The 15,628-nt window shown below is 44.3% G+C and overlaps 1 protein-coding gene across 1 annotated transcript in view; it reads left to right on the forward strand.

Moving 5' to 3' along the window:
* Positions 1-15,628, forward strand: part of ABCA12 (ATP binding cassette subfamily A member 12) — a 104,852-nt gene that overhangs the window by 52,567 nt on the left and 36,657 nt on the right. The window contains exons 12-25 of the mRNA XM_072931868.1: positions 43-2,286; positions 2,910-3,025; positions 3,640-3,746; positions 5,202-5,455; positions 5,566-5,678; positions 6,147-6,271; positions 7,078-7,251; positions 8,111-8,275; positions 9,286-9,487; positions 10,077-10,216; positions 10,775-10,894; positions 12,027-12,117; positions 13,447-13,626; positions 14,508-14,814. Of these exons, the coding sequence (XP_072787969.1) occupies positions 43-2,286; positions 2,910-3,025; positions 3,640-3,746; positions 5,202-5,455; positions 5,566-5,678; positions 6,147-6,271; positions 7,078-7,251; positions 8,111-8,275; positions 9,286-9,487; positions 10,077-10,216; positions 10,775-10,894; positions 12,027-12,117; positions 13,447-13,626; positions 14,508-14,814 (4,338 nt within the window). The remainder of the gene's footprint in view (positions 1-42; positions 2,287-2,909; positions 3,026-3,639; positions 3,747-5,201; positions 5,456-5,565; positions 5,679-6,146; positions 6,272-7,077; positions 7,252-8,110; positions 8,276-9,285; positions 9,488-10,076; positions 10,217-10,774; positions 10,895-12,026; positions 12,118-13,446; positions 13,627-14,507; positions 14,815-15,628) is intronic.

The following is a 15,628-nucleotide window of genomic DNA, read 5'->3' on the forward strand; positions in this document are numbered from 1 at the left end:
TTGATTTCATATTCACTAAAACACTTTTTTGTTCCCCTCCAGAAAAATAAAGTCACCAGAGATTGGTGGAAAGCACTCCAAGAGGTCCATTAATTCAGATGATTTAGAAGCCATACAAAACCATCTACATAGTTTAAAAGGCTTTGAGGAAAAAATGAATAGAAGTGAATTAAAAAGCTTAAATCTATTCAGAAATTTGAAGAATGAAACATTACAGAAATTGTATGCATTTCTTGAACTGGGAATGAATCCACATCATGATTATAAATTAAAGGAACCATATAATAAGGAAATAATTGATGAAATCTATAACATCACATCACTGCAATTACAGAGTGACTTTAATGGGACTTCCATTTTCAATACAATGACCCAGTGGAAAGAAATTCAGAGGGCTTTAAAATTAGCTACAGTGCTTTGGAATCCAGCTCTCCTAAGTAATTCCAATTTTAGTACATTGAAAACTAAGGATGCTCTCAAAATGTTGTTCTCCACAAACATGCCATCACTTCTGGAAAGTCTCAGAGACCGTTTGAGTGGATTGCAAGGAATCCCATCTGTGTTTTCTGATGATCTGCTTGAGCCTGAGTCTTACAGAAACTTTCCAGAGCAGCTCCTAGCTCTTGAGAAGATGATTTTTAGAATGATAGGCACAAATGTAGGTTATCAGTACCTCCTGCTGCCTGTGTTTGAGCTGATGAGGGCCGTAGAGAAGTCCATGGGTGAGGCCTGGTGGGATGAGTTGAACATCTACTGGCGCATCGGGGAGAAGCTGAGATCCATGAGGTGGAATAACACAGCCATCGTCGCCTATGGGCAGTTTTTGGAGGTGTTAAACAGCCATTTGCAAAAGCTGAATAGTAAATCAAGTGGTGTCTTCAGTGAAGAGTTGGATCAGCTGTCAGAATTCATAACAGCTGTGTTTAAAGAGTTTGGGGTAAGCTCTGGAGTAGCCAATATCTCACAAGTCACTCAAGCCATCCAAAAGACACTGGACATCTTAAAAGATTTACAGCTGAATTATAATGTCAGTACATTAAAATCTATAGATCTTTTCTTTAATTTTAACAATAAAACCCTGGAGAGCTTGTCTGAACTTCTGAGAACAGGAATGAAAATCCTTCATTATACAAGTGCCAGTGAAGGTTCCAGTGATGATATAATTAACCCTATCTATAATTTAACACATCTTCTACTGCAAGAGTTCAGCCAGTCTCCCTCACAGCACAATACCTCACTACAGGCAAAAATTTGGCAGTTCTTGCGATTAGCTTTGGATCCTTTCCTTGAGCACAGCAGCAATGGCTATAGGACACTCCAGAACTGCTCCTTTGAAGAGCTGCTCAATGTAGGCCTTGAGGTGCTGTTTGAAAATGCCACTCTGAGGGAGTCCTCAGCCAGGAGCCCCTGCAAGGCCCTCTTGGATTCCTTGGGCGTGGAGGGTGGGACAGGGAGCAATGACACCTTTACCGGGGTGTTCCAGCTGGCCATAAGCAACCTGAAACTGTCCCCAGAGTTTGCTGCTGCCTACAACAACAGCAGGGAGAGCTTTTTCAAGGAGCTGTCGTGTCTCACCCGAGCTCTGCGTTTGTCTCTGAGTTTCCTTTCCAAGTTAAACCTTGTCTCCGAGCTGGGAAACTCGTGGCTCCAGGAGAAGGTGAGAGCTGTGAGTGCAGCCACGGAGGGGCTGGTGCAGGGTGATGCCTCGTGCCCCATCCCAGCCCAGGATGTGGGTGATGTGTCGCCATCCCAGCTTTTGAACATGCTCCTTCCTGCCCTGCTGAACGAAACAGCGCTGAGCTCCCTGAATTTGTCTGACAATGCACCAGGCTGGAATAACCTGACCCTGCTTTCCAGTGTGGCACAGGATGAGCTCCACAACTTGCTGCAGAGGCTCCAGGGTGCCTTCAGCCTCACCAAAGGCAGTTACTACACAAGTGCCTGGGATGTGTTTAACAGCTTGCTCAGCCCCAAAAGGAATCCACCTGAAGGAGCTTCCCTTGCAAGGCTGATGGAAGCAGTGGCAAGTGACTCTGCCAACGATCTGTCAGCTCTAGAAATCACAGAAGCCACCCTCTACATTCTCAATGGGCTGAACATCTCTGGCCTGCTAAACGAATTCAATATAAGTTCCAGCTCAGCTTTTCTCTCCAACAAAACCAGTTTTGACAGTGTGATTGATATTGTTGCTCATCACTTCACTGTCGTGGCAGAAACCCTTTACAACAAGACCCTGCCTTGGACTCTGAGTGACCACACACTGTCCCCAACCAGCTTGATCACACAGTGAGTTTGGGCTTTTGGTATTGTAACTATTGATGGGTTTTGACCACCATTCTCATTCCAGCATGAGAAGTATGGAATTTTCTTCCAGTGGAACAATCTAAGCCTGCAATCACTGTAATTTAGGACACAATGTATAATGTGGGTTAAATTGAAGAAGAATAAACTTCTCCTTGAGCTGAATGTACAGCTGAAAGTCAGACTTACAGAAAATTTTGTGTGTTGGCATGTATCAATGCACAGTGGAATAGAATCCTGAAGGAGTGTCACCACCAGTGGTAGGCTCTTTGGAAAACCTTCCTTTGTGGTATGACTCTCTAATTTTTGATCCTTAGTCTCCCTTAGGTGTGCCTTTCCATCTATATAATGCATCCATCACATAGATGTGAACTTTTCCGCAAGTGTGTTTTCTTATTTTGAGAGTGAATGACAGCTTTGGGAAATAACAGCAAAAAGAAGTGATGGAATAAAACTGGGGGGGTACCACTTAGGAGAGATGGTTTTCATCTGGAATTCTTATTTACTCTGCTGAGGAACAGCATCCACAGCTGACAGGTCGCTCACTAATATATACCTTGGTTTTTTTTGAAGGAGAAGCTGATTTAAATTCCCATCTTCTTTTTCAGATTTCTGTTTTTAGAATTTCAAAACACCATTTTGCAGGTGACAGCGAATAACAGCTATAACCCTTACCTGATGTGTTTAATAAATTCTGAGGAAGCTGAAGACAGGGAATTGACAGGTGATCATGATTTCATTAATGCTGAGGGGCCTCAGCTGGAATGTGTTTTGCCTAATGGTGGGAAGGAATGGTGCTACCTGGTTTTATCTGCTGGCAATTAATTGGAGCTGTGAGATCTGGGGAAGCCAGACTGGGGTTTTGTTTATGTCATGTTGGGATTATGAGTTTCCATCACAGTCTCTCCAGAAGGCACATCTCTTCTTTTTGGTGTGATGACACTCAGACAAAGCAATCTTAGAAACAGCAACATCTTTCCCTTCACAGCTTTATGTAGCTGTAATATGACAGCAGTTATTTCTGAGAATTAACGTTATATTTCACATAGATACTCATCATTTGTGCTTATTGTAACACCTGAGAGGTTTTACCTGTGCACCTATTGCCAGGATGGGGTGGATTTCACGAGGAACAGAGCATCTACTTGAACTCAATCCCTTATAACCCAGATTACAATTTAGGCCTTGCTCTGTGATTTCAGAGGTCCTCAGCTTTGGGAGTTTGGTGGAAAATAGCAGTGCTCAGTTGGCCTCAGAATAAAAGTGTGCATATTCCCATCTGTGAAGTTTTTGGCATTTTTGTCTGGATTAACTATTGTTTTTTTTTCCCCTGCACAGAAAACATCACACTGCTTTTGAAGCAAAGTCATCTGAAAAAGAACTCTTTTATGCAAAATAATACCTCTGAGAAACATTCATCCATACCAGAGCTCTTGAAGCTAAAAGTGAGTCTGCTTAAAATGCTTACTTGAAGGACATCCCACAGTGATACATGAATGCAATGATGGTCTTGAAAAACAGCATATGGAAAAAAGTTTTCTTAAGAGAACAGCTGATAAAAACTAGGACTGAAACTCTGTGTTCTGCCTGCTGCCTATATTTGAAGGTCGCCTGTAAACTGGGTTGAGGAACTTGTTCTTTTATCTGTCCCTATGGGTGTACACCCATTTTTCAGAGAAGGTAGAGGTGTTCCTGTCCTCCCATGTGCTGGATAGGATGGCTCTGTTTTCTACCAGCTGTCCCAGAAGGATGAGCACTGCAGAGATGGCCAGTGGCAGCATATTCCTCAGTGCACCATTAGTTTTAAAATTCAGTATATTGAGACTTCCTGAAGCACCTTGCAGAGCTGAGATCATGCTAGGATGCCTCAGCTTCACTTGAGGAGGAGGTAGGGAGGAGTTCTCTGAGGCACAGATCGGGATTAGATACCTCTGCCCTGCTGAAAATCCGTGGAACTGTGCACTCCTAATTGGCAGTTAGCAGCATGACTAACTGGGTTACTGCTGTGCCTAAGGAGCTGTACCAGCATCAGCGTGGCTGGAGTCAAGTCCCCACATGCTCCTCTGCCCCCAGATGTCTCACAACAGCAGAATGGCTTCTGAGATTAGGCACCAGTATTGATTCATGGAGTTCCCTCACCAGCTTTGGGTTTGGCAATGCCTCATTTGAATAAAATGCTTCTTAGCCCATGCATTCATGACTGCACTAATAGCATGCATGCACTTCAGTCTATTGCTCCATATGAGAAATATCATTTAAAAGTCCTTTTAAAAAATACAGCAGTATGCAATGTTGTTGCTATGTAATATATCTGTAACAATAATATGATGAGCCTCAGTGTGACAGGTACTTAAGGGCATGAAGCTGAAAATAATTCTTCCCATAAGAGCCTGATAATGTAAATAATGATGTCAGACAAGAGGAAAGCCCATAATAGCAAAGGACTATAATTTTACACGGGTCGGCAGATGGGGAAGCTCTGAATTCTGGCCAAGTCCCTTTCCTGTGCTGCAGTAGATGACCAGGTGGTATCTGAAAGGCTAAACCTGTTGTGCAAGGTAGATTTATTTGGTCTCTGAGAAGATTAATTAGTAAACAGGTAAGTCAAATGGAGTATTGCTGTCTAAGTGTGTTGGGCAGGGGAAATGACATGTTAAGGTTTGCAAGGTTTATTAGATCCAGCCAGGTCTGCCAGAAGTTCACACAATGATTGTTACAAGCTGTTCTATTGGAGACCTTTTCAATGAACTAAATATATATATATATATATATTTAAAAATCTTAGTCCTAAGGAGAGACAGAAAGGGACAGCTAGACTCTTTAAAGCTTGCCTTTTATAATTCTATCATCTCACTGGTGTTTGTGCATTTGTCTTCCTTTTTTCAAAATGTCTTTTGAAGATCTCTCGCCTCCAGGATCTGACAGCACTTCTGTGTGACTATGAGAGCTTTAAGTCCATCCAGCAGCTCTGCCACCTCCCTGAGGTTCCCTTTGGGGAGCTGTGTGAGCAAGGCCAGACTCAGGAGCAGCTCCTCCGTGCTGCTGAGCTGAGCAGCCAGCTTGTGGCCAACGTGCTAAGTCACAGGAGGATCTCCCAGGAGCTCCAAAATGTACTCATTGGGGATGCCACAGACATTCAGGCGCAGCTGAAGTGGTGAGGCTCTCCCTCTGAGCTGGACTATTTTAGTATTCTGTTTATGAAATGACTTCTTGCCTCCTTTTTGTATTCTCAGTTTTGTTTGTTGTTTTGTTTTTCCAATTCAGGCTTCAAGAAAATGTACCAGAAATTGCTTTCTTTCAAGAGATTCCTCAGTATATGGCTACTTTGAATTCCACGTTGAACATCACTGAGGGTTTAACAAACTTGAGCAAGCAAGGTACTCTTCTGTATTTTCTTTACAATGTTAGTAAACTTCACCACTGGTACCACACTTTCTGCTGGAAATCACAGAATTGCCTAGCTGCCAGGTAGAATTGGTATTAATGAAATAACCATACCCCATGACCTTGGGGTCCTGTATCTGGGGTACTTCTAGAGCCTGCTCAAGACCACTTGGTGCTTTCTTGGTATAGAAAACAAAGTGTTTGCTTTACAAAGAAAGCACCAAGTCTTTCCATCTGAGCAAATTTTGCTGTCCTGAGATGTCGTGATAACTTCAGCCCACAAACCAGACTGTAAAGCATCGGAACTAATGACTGTATGTTCCAAGTTTTTTCTGACTTTTTTCTTATCAGCAGTGAGGTACCACACTCCCATACTTCACATAAAGTCTTCTCCATGTGCTTGATTTGTTGTGTGTCTGGAGAAAGCTGTACTATCAATTGTTCTTTGACTGTTATTCCAGAAAAGTTGCGAGATGTGTTTGAAAATGTGGACCAGCTCAAAGAGGATCTCAGAAACACAACAGGAATGTCCACAGCCAGCATTGACGCTCTTCTGGAAGCATCCTTCCCAGAAAACAGCAGTCAGGTAAGTTTGCTGTTATCCTTTTGGGAGGTCTTGTTGCTTTCTACTGCTCGGACCATTAAAACTATAATTTGTTACTGAATGCAGCTGAGCAGGTCACTGGGTGTGTGACAGCACAGATGACCCCACAGGGACAGACAGCAGAGCATGCTGTGGACTGGGGTAGCCACCAGGAGTGCAGTAGGAGCACCACTGGTGTAATCCCAGCCATTGGAGACTGGGAGCCGTATGCTCCCTTTGGCTGTCACCAGGTCAGCCAGGCACTGCCTGGAGAGGGATGGCTCAGTGTGGAGCAGGGCACAACTCTCTGGCACACACTAATGGGGGCTGAGCAGGGTCTTCAGTTGGTCCTGGTCACTGAGAAGTTGTCCCAGTCCAGGTGAAAAAGTACATTTATAACCACAATGTGTGAGAGCAGTCAGGGTCCAAAAATGCCCTCCCAAAATGAGGGATGAGCTTTCCTTCCTCAGCCTTCTGCTCCTGCAAGCAAAGCTCCATATGCTTTTCCCCTTCCCAGCCATCTTGTCTGGACTGGGCCCCACGGAGCATGCTCTTTTCCAAACTTCACATGCATCAGTCAATGAGAAATTGAAGCCACAAAAGCTTTTACTACTGTGCAAGCTGGGTAGTAAAACACAGTCCTTAGGATTTGTCCCTGGGAGCAGGAGTAATGGGCAGGCATTTTCTGGTTCTTGGGTGGTTGAAATATGACACTGTGGAAAGAACAACAGCCAGGCAAGATTAATCTAGGCACGGTGGAGCGTGCAGTGCACCTCTAACCATTCTCTTTTCCCTTTGTGCACACCCAGCTCCTCTCTCAGGTGCTGCAGCTGGAGTCCTGCAGCGCCCATCCCGAGGACCCACAGCTGCAAGTGGTGGTGCAGGAGCTGTGCAGCCTCCCTCTGCCAGAGAGGACTCGCAGGACCTACCTCCTTGGGGTCATCCTGTTGAGACACTTGGACATTTACAATTTCTTATACAAGGTTAGTGCTGGATTTTTAGAGTGGTTTTACAGTCCTTACTGCACGCGGTGGCTAAAAGGTTATAAAATATCATTGCAGTGGCCAGAAGCTACACTGATTTACACAAGCCAAAGATCAGGCTTTGCTCATGCAGCAATTTTTATTGCATATCCATGCTGTGAAGGCATGGATATAAATGAGAATCCCAGCTGGTGTAAAGCAGCAAACCTCATCTAAAGGCACTGGACCTACTTTAAATGCTTCCCTATCTGCCACTATCCTTTATGTGCTGTCACAACCTCTTGAACACTCCCAGCTGACCCAAAAATACAGTACTGAGCTAAAATTTTTGAATCCTTGAAAAGGGAAGCCATGAAAAAATTCCTGTAAAATATCTTTTCCCTATCTATTTGGAACTAAAAAGTTACTAAAGTATTCAAATTTCCACCCCTTCAGCTATAGAAACAGCATCTAAGAAAACATTCACGGAGAAGTTTGTATTTAAAAATACAGGAGTGATCCTGGGCAAAAAAAGTTGTCAAATGATAATGCAAATTAATTTGGGCTCAGATCAAAAGTCACTCATAGTGTTTGACACCTGTGCTGTGTGAAATGAGAGATTTGATCATATCCCAGCCAGTACATGACAGATATTTCCCAACCGTAGGTGTTTGGAAACACACTGTTAGATTATGTAATGTTGGGGATTTAGGAATACAAATCCCATTCATTTCCCATGGGACACCCACTCTGTAAAGCCTCCTTGCAGTTTTGAAAATCCCACAGAGCTCATGTTTGAGTTAACACAATATGGGCGTGTGCAAGCCTATGCACGCAGATTCCTGCTCATCATAACTGATTTCCTTCCTGCCTCTTGCAGATGTTTTTCCCCAAGGAACTTCAGAAACCCATGGACAAGATATTAGGCCTTCTGACAAAAATGGAATATTTCAGACACCAGGTTGAATCTGGCATTGATCCATTGCTACAAGCTATTCATTCCCTGAAAAAGCTCCAACAGTCCAGGAAAATGCCACTGACTAAGGTATGTGTAGTCTGCATGTGCTTTTGAGGCAAAATGCTACTGAAATGGTTTCCACAGTAATTTCTTACCCTAGAAGCCACAAGTGCATTAAATCATAGATTCCGTTTCAAAGCTACAGTGTTCTGAGAAAAAGCTCTATCAAACTTATCTCTGGAAGTGTTCAAAGCCAGGGTGGATGAGGCTTCTGGGAGGTGTCCCTGCCCATGGCAGAAGGTTGGAATGAGATGAGCTTTGGGGTCTCTTCCAACCCAAACTATTCTGTGATTCTGTGTTGCCTTCCTCGGAGAGTTTTGATTTGGAGCAGTGGGACCATCATGTGCTCATGGGTGAGGTACACATGCTGTGGAAGAAACACTTGGAGCAAGAATGTCTTAAGAGAGAGGATTTCCAGCAAAGTACTGGAAGGATCAGCTGGTGAAAACAGCTGGATAACTGTCCACTAAAGGCAAACCCACCAAAGTCAGCAGCAAAAAACTGCCTTAGCTTTAGTGTGCATTAGATCACACCAAAGCCTCAAGACTGCCCAAAACATTCCGTACAAACCCATTACTGCTCTGACACCTGCAGTAACTCCAGGGTGCACTGCCTTCATCCAGCACAGTGTCCAATCCATCTCTGATCCATAGTCCAGGAGAGCACAAGTGACAGGAATTGTGCCTGCACATTGCAGAGCCACGTGCAGCCATGGACTAGATGGGGACAGTGATGTGCATATCCATGTGACAAATCTGTGTTGTAACCCAGGTGTGTGAATGTCACCAGGCACACATTATAGGGAATTTCTCTGCACACATTGTAGGCACTTCCCACATTGGCTGTCTTACCTGGAAATAAATGTGCCACCACTGTCATAACCAAAACCTGCATGATTTCCATAGAAAGTTCCTATTTTTGTAAATGCAAACCTCTCATAAGAAAGCAGTATAGAATTTCCTTCTCATTCTGTTATTTCTCTCCAAGTGGAGTGCTTTCAACGTGCAGGATTTATTTGTGTTTTGTCTTTTCTGCAGGCGTTATTTAAACCAAACAGCTTCGGGATAACACATGGCACTTTTAAATCCATGTCAAAAGTCCTCTGCAACCAGGAGATCACACCCCTGTTTTTTGAGTCTTTGCTTCCAGACTTTGGAGACCCCGTAAGCAACAGTTCTCATGCAGAGGATGTCTATGTCCAAAAGATGATGAGGAAATATGGAATTCCTCAGAATTCCAGTAAGTCTGGCTTTTCCCTAGGGTACAAACATTTCAGAGCTGAACTCTGCTATTTCCAGACAGATCTAGTGCTGAGCTATTCTCCATATGTCTCTTGAGGGCTGTAAGTGCTCATTATTTATGGTAGCTGAAGATCTGCACTGCCCTAATTATTGGTGGTTTATTTCCATAAATGTTCAAAGGGAAAATTGCCTGTGCAGCAGAGCAGTGCTTGACACTGCACTGTCTCCCATTTGTTGATGATCTGGTCCTAGGGCTCGACAGGTCACTGCTTTTTCTTGATGTGTAGTTTTTCTGACTGTACTGACATTATTAGCTCCTCTGAGTTCACAAAACTCCATTTAACCTTCAAGCAGATAATGCTGGCTCGAACATCGAGACTCTTGTTGTCTTGAGTTCAGCAACAGGAGATCTTGGGGGTGGATTGCTTTTGTCAAGATGCATTAGATCAGTCAGTGAAGAGGGCCCTGAAGTCATTCACTGGCCACAGCAAGAAACTGGGCAGATGGGAGAAAAAACACACCGGTAGCTTTCTTGTGTCGGGTCTGTTTGTTCTCTGTGCAATTTGTTTGCTTTTCTCCCCTTGCAGCCCCGTTTTGCCTATCCTTTTACCTGGACCTGGTCAAGACCCCCACTGGAGCTTTGATTTGGTCTTTCTTAAAACCAATGGTGCTTGGGAAGATCCTTTTCACACCAGATACCCCAGAAACTCGAGCAATCATGGGAAAGGTATGGCTCTGTTCCAGGACATCAGGATACACCCACTCCAAAGGGTTGTAATTTATCTAGGACAGGCTTGTTTCCCTGGGAAGCAGAGGGCTGCTTTCTCACTGTTTGGAGTATTAATCAAATTATCTTTCCCTATTTGCCGTGCTGGCCTTATGAGTTATCTTTTGTCTTTGGCTGAGTCTTCTCTCCAGAAGCTGCTATTGGTCTAATATTTATAGGACAATTGTTTAAGGCCTTCAGTTTATGAAGTTTCATCCCCATATTTTCAGCCAGTAGGAAAGATGTGTCTCCCAAAACAAATGCTGTAACCAGTGCTTGTTCACAGGCAGACCAGAGGCTGAAGGAAAGCAGATATTCAATACATGCTCTAAATAAATATAATAGTACTTGCATAAATTCAGTGTGTTAAAAGACATTTTGCCAAACCATAAGAGGATGCTAGGAAAAATCCTAAGGAAAACAAATTTGGTCTCTACTGTTTCATTGATTTATTTGTTGGTTAAAATCTGTAAGGTAATGAATAAATTAATCATTTCATGTTGTGGGCTTCTTTTGTAGTCAAATGCAACCCTGGAGCAGATGGCTGAGTTAGCCCTGAAGTCCCAGGAGTGGCTGGACCAGTCTCCTGTCATCATGAATTCACTGACTAAGTTAAACCAGACAGTTCCAATGATCAAGGTATGACTTCCTACCTCCCCTCTGTCTCTTGCCAGGAGGGAACTGGGTGGATGGATTTATTCACTGAAGTAAAGTGGGGTTCCAGGGATATCTTAAGTCAGCTGGGGACACCCCTCTGAGGGTGTCCTGGACTTCACAGTTTCTGTGCCTGCCTGTTCCCTTAACAGACATGCTCCTGACCCACCTTTCCCTGCAAATTCTCTTTCTCAAATGAACTGTTTGTAATATGCTCCCTGACCCTGGCCATGCTGGGGCCTGCTGGAGGGCTAAGATGAGCAGGAAACACTCTTCAGTTTGTAAATTAACTTTCTGCTTGATGGAGTGATCCAGCCAGCCAAGACCAGGCAAGAAATGACTTTTTCAGAAAATGAAACAGTATCTATAATAAGCATGTAGTTCTGGGTACACGCATAAGAGCTAGAAGATGTTTTGTACCTCACTGGATGTAAATAAAATTTCTTTTTCCCCCTCCTAAGAAGCCTAGCCTTGCTTGGATACAGAAAGCAGTAGACTGTAATGGTACACATACTTGTTTCCCATTCTCTGTAGTAAAAATTGTCTCCTTTTCTTGCAAAAATGAGATCCCTGGAATGCAAATTAGCAGTTAATTTTAGGGGCTGGAATTCATTCTAATTTCCACGTCACCAAGAGAAAATCCAGAGTGGAATATGCAAAAGTGAAATTAAATATTCTCTGCTGGTTGCAGTCATTGGTGGAATAATGAAGTATTCAGCCAAACCTGAAAACCTGTGCTGATCTCCAAGTTGAGTTTTGGTTGCCTACACGTTGTGCACTGGCTGTATTCACAGGACTTAAAACAGACCAAGGGAAATTTACTTCTACAATAACTAAAATTATCCATTATTTTTTTGATGGGACTCTAGTGTCTGGTGAAGACTGAGTAGGCATCCTTTCTTGACTCAGAGAAGACTGACTTGGACTCAGAGAGCTCTCTGTGACATTCTCATTGCTGGCATTTCCCCACCCTGGTGCAGAGTGAAGGGAGTAGGGAGATGGCTGTACAAATGCCCAGCAAAGGCAGCTGCTGTGTTGTAATTTAGAATTACACAGTGAGTGAGCTCAAGAAGCTTCTGGTCAAACTGATGCTTTGTCTTTCTCTGCTTATTGATAGAACGCCCTGCAGAATCCCTTTGTGCAGGTTTTTATCAAACTGATTGTGAATTTGGATGCAACTGAGCTCCTGAGTCAGATACATGAACTGGGTAAGTGTGTCCATGATGTGCTGCCCTCTTCCTTACTTGTTCTTCGGGTCTGGGAGCTACAGAGTCAGCCAGCTGCAGCCATCTCCTAGTCTGCTCTTCTCTGGCCCGTGTTGGAGGCTCCAGGGCAAGGCAGTCCCAGCTGTGATCCAGAAATCTTGCAGGAAAAGAGTCTTAGAGAGCAAAGTGCTGGTGTGAAGAGATGTTTCTCCTGGGTGCTAAGGGGTGGAGGGATGGCAGTTGCCACTGGAGGACACTGTTTAGCCGTAATTATGACTTCAAATGAGCTACCTGGGACTCTGCTGGAAAATGTGGAGAGCTCCCTTGCATTGCAGCGAGGCTCAGATGAAAAGTTCTCCAGAGCAGAAAAGCCAGGGATCAGATAAATGTACCCAGGCTGATGGAGACAGAGGCATCAGTGCAGGAGATGCTGTGCTGCCGTTTTCTGTTCTCTGGTGGCCCTGCAAGACCCTCCAAGGTGACATTTGCTGCTGTGCACTGTGAGAATCACTGGCAACACTGGTGGTGGTACATCCCCTGTGAGTGCACAGCCTGGGGATCACAGTCCCTTCCTGCCTTGCCTTGCTGTCCCTACCTGCCTTTGCAGTGAGTGGCCAGGCTTGTCACCTTAAATCTGGACTGTGCCAGCGAAGCCCAGCAGCAGCCAAGAGTCATTATGGGCTGTTGCAGTCATTTGCATCCAGTTGGTGATGACCTCTGTGTTATTCATGAGCAACAGCTCCTGCCTTAACTCCCCATAAAGCCACGATGCCTGCAGCAGCTGTTCCATATTAGTTACCTTGCATTATGCAGCCACCTTTGAAACCTGCCAGCAAACAGCAGCATCTTTATTAACTGCAGCATCAGGTTCAGTCCACACATCAGCACTGCACACACAGCTCTCCCTTGATGTGCTTGGATAAAGCATGTCCTCCCCTGAGACACAGCAGCTCAACAGGCGAGTTGATTGCATCCTAAACCAGAGGGTGTGGAAGGAATGGTGAGCACCATGTGCTTGTCTAAAGCCTCAGCAGGTTAGTGGGGACTTCTGATTTGGGATGGCTGTCACATCCCATTGCTGGCATCCTCCCAAAGACAAACTCACGAGCATATTACAAATGATTAACATAAAAACTGGGTCAACAGCATGCCTTCATTGCATTGCTGAGTGCAGAAATGTATTTCACACTTCATATTTAGCATGATGGGCTTTGGTTTGTTTTCTTTCCTCCTTTCTGGTCTCACTGTCAGTGTGAAGGAGTGGAATGATGGAGTGGGTTTTTTGCTGGGTGTAGTGATGCTGGAAGGTTTGTTTGTGGGGTTTTTCCCTAGATGATATCCGGCTGGAATTGCAGAACAACGCTGATGTTGTCAACCAGCTGAACACTTTGGCTGCCCTGGCTGTGAACGTGTCCTCCTGCGTCTCTTTCAACCGCATTCAGCCAGTGCAGGACTTGGACGAGATGGAAGCGGTGGCCAAGGAGCTCTTCCTGAAGAACATGCTGTTTGCAAGTATGTGACAGTCCCAAATCCCCCTGACAATTAAATTTCACCTGATAGAGTGTGGGAATGCAGCATAAAATATTTGGCTTTTCACCAGCAACTGTTGTGGTCACAGCTCCCACCACACTGCAGTTGATTTGGAGCAAGTGTGTGTGGGACCTGCACACTGAGACCTCCTTTTCATACCTCCTCTTCTCTTACACCTTCCCTGTCTGTCAGCAGATGATTTCTCTTGGTTAATTTTCAGTTTGAATAAAATCCCACTGCCCCAAGGTGATCTTTGTGCAGCCATTTCCTTTCAAGCTGCCACGAGAAAAGGTGCTTTAATCAACAAAGGTATCACAGAATCATTCAGGTTGGAAAGATCTTTAAGATCTTCAAGTCCAAATATAAGACAATTCAATTTATTAGAAGGTCATAAATCACTTGAGATATTCCAGCCAAGTGCCATAATGGTGTACTGGGTCTTGTAAGTCACACTTTTCCCTTTTGTGGGATTGGATTGTGGGATCAGACTGCAGAGAGGCGTGGAGGGAGCAGGAAATAGGAACTTACATTTGTATCATTAATGCATCTTAATATTTAAAGAAAGCCCTCAATTAGGATTCACTCATAAATCCTGTGACCTGTTTGGTTTTTTACTTCATAATTGAGGGGCAGATAGAAACTTCTCTTGGAACTCCAAACCCTGGTAATGTTTGTCCTTTCCCATAGTAGCAGTTTTCTTCTCTGTTCATTCTCTATTCTATCATATGTTTTATACATAGAATAATCAGGAAAAATGTTCTGGATAGAAAAATTTCTGTGAAGAAGCCTTGTAAAAATGAGTTCCTACATGCCTGTGTGTGCTGTCAACTCCAAAGGAAAGCCTTTTCCCTTTCTTTTCCCAGGTATAATTTTCAAGCTGCCTTCAAGGCCTGGACACTCAGTTCATGGGGGCCTGTCCCTCCCTCCTGTGCTCAACTACACCATCCGAATGAGCAGCAGGATAACTCAAACCACCAACAGGATCCGGGAGCGCATCTGGACCGTGGGCCCTCACAACTCCACCTCCCAGAGCCAGATTTACAGCCGAGCCTTCATCTACCTCCAGGACAGCATTGAAAGGGCCATTATTGAGCTGCAGACTGGCAAGAAACCAGAGGAAATAGCTGTTCAGGTCCAGGCCATGCCTTACCCCTGCTACAACAAGGATATGTAAGTTTGGGTGGCTTTTGCCTTCATGTTTTGTGTCAACTCATCTTGTCAGACTGGTGGAGTTCACCATTCCTTAATACTATACTCACGTAGCATAAAAATAATTTAATTCTGTTTGGTTGGGTTTTCTTCTCAAGGGGCTGAAGAAAAGAGGGAAATTTTGACCCTAAGGTGGTCTGTTTGGTTTGCCTAATTTTTTGGTTTTAGTGCTCTTTCTATACCTGGATTGTGGTGGTAACTTTAGGTTTTACAGCAGGTAAAACTCCCTGTCTCTATTTTACTATACACGGTGGGGTTGAGAGTTGGCAGAACTTGGGTTAAATACGAGTCTTGTCTTGTTCTGCAGGTGTTCACATGCAGACAATGCAGCAGAACTTATAAATTTTTTTTTTTTTGGTGGGGGGAAAAGGGTGCCTAGGTTTATGAGCTTTACAGTGGCCAAATGGAGTGGAAAACTCACAGGGAAGGGATTTCAGTGTCCTTCAGGGAGCACTGGAGGATGTTCAGCGAGAAGTATTGATAGATGTGAGGATCACTGTGCCCTGACTGAGGGTCTCCCTCGGAGCAAAGGGATAGGCTGGACCTAGGAGCTTTTCCTACTGAAAAACCTCCATGCCAAGTGCATGAGCCAAAAGTTTTTGTGGGAGCTATAAGATATCATTTAGGAGACACAGCAGAGCTGTTCATCTCCTGTGTCAGCTGTCACTGGAGAGAGCTGAGCACCTGTAACCCCTCCTCAGGACAGCAGCATATGAGGTGCCCGGGACACAGGCAGGAAGCATCCAAACCCAGTTCTGCAGCACATATTCCTGGG

The sequence above is a fragment of the Taeniopygia guttata genome, chromosome 7, assembly GCF_048771995.1.
Source record: "Taeniopygia guttata chromosome 7, bTaeGut7.mat, whole genome shotgun sequence".
Taxonomy (NCBI): domain Eukaryota; kingdom Metazoa; phylum Chordata; class Aves; order Passeriformes; family Estrildidae; genus Taeniopygia; species Taeniopygia guttata.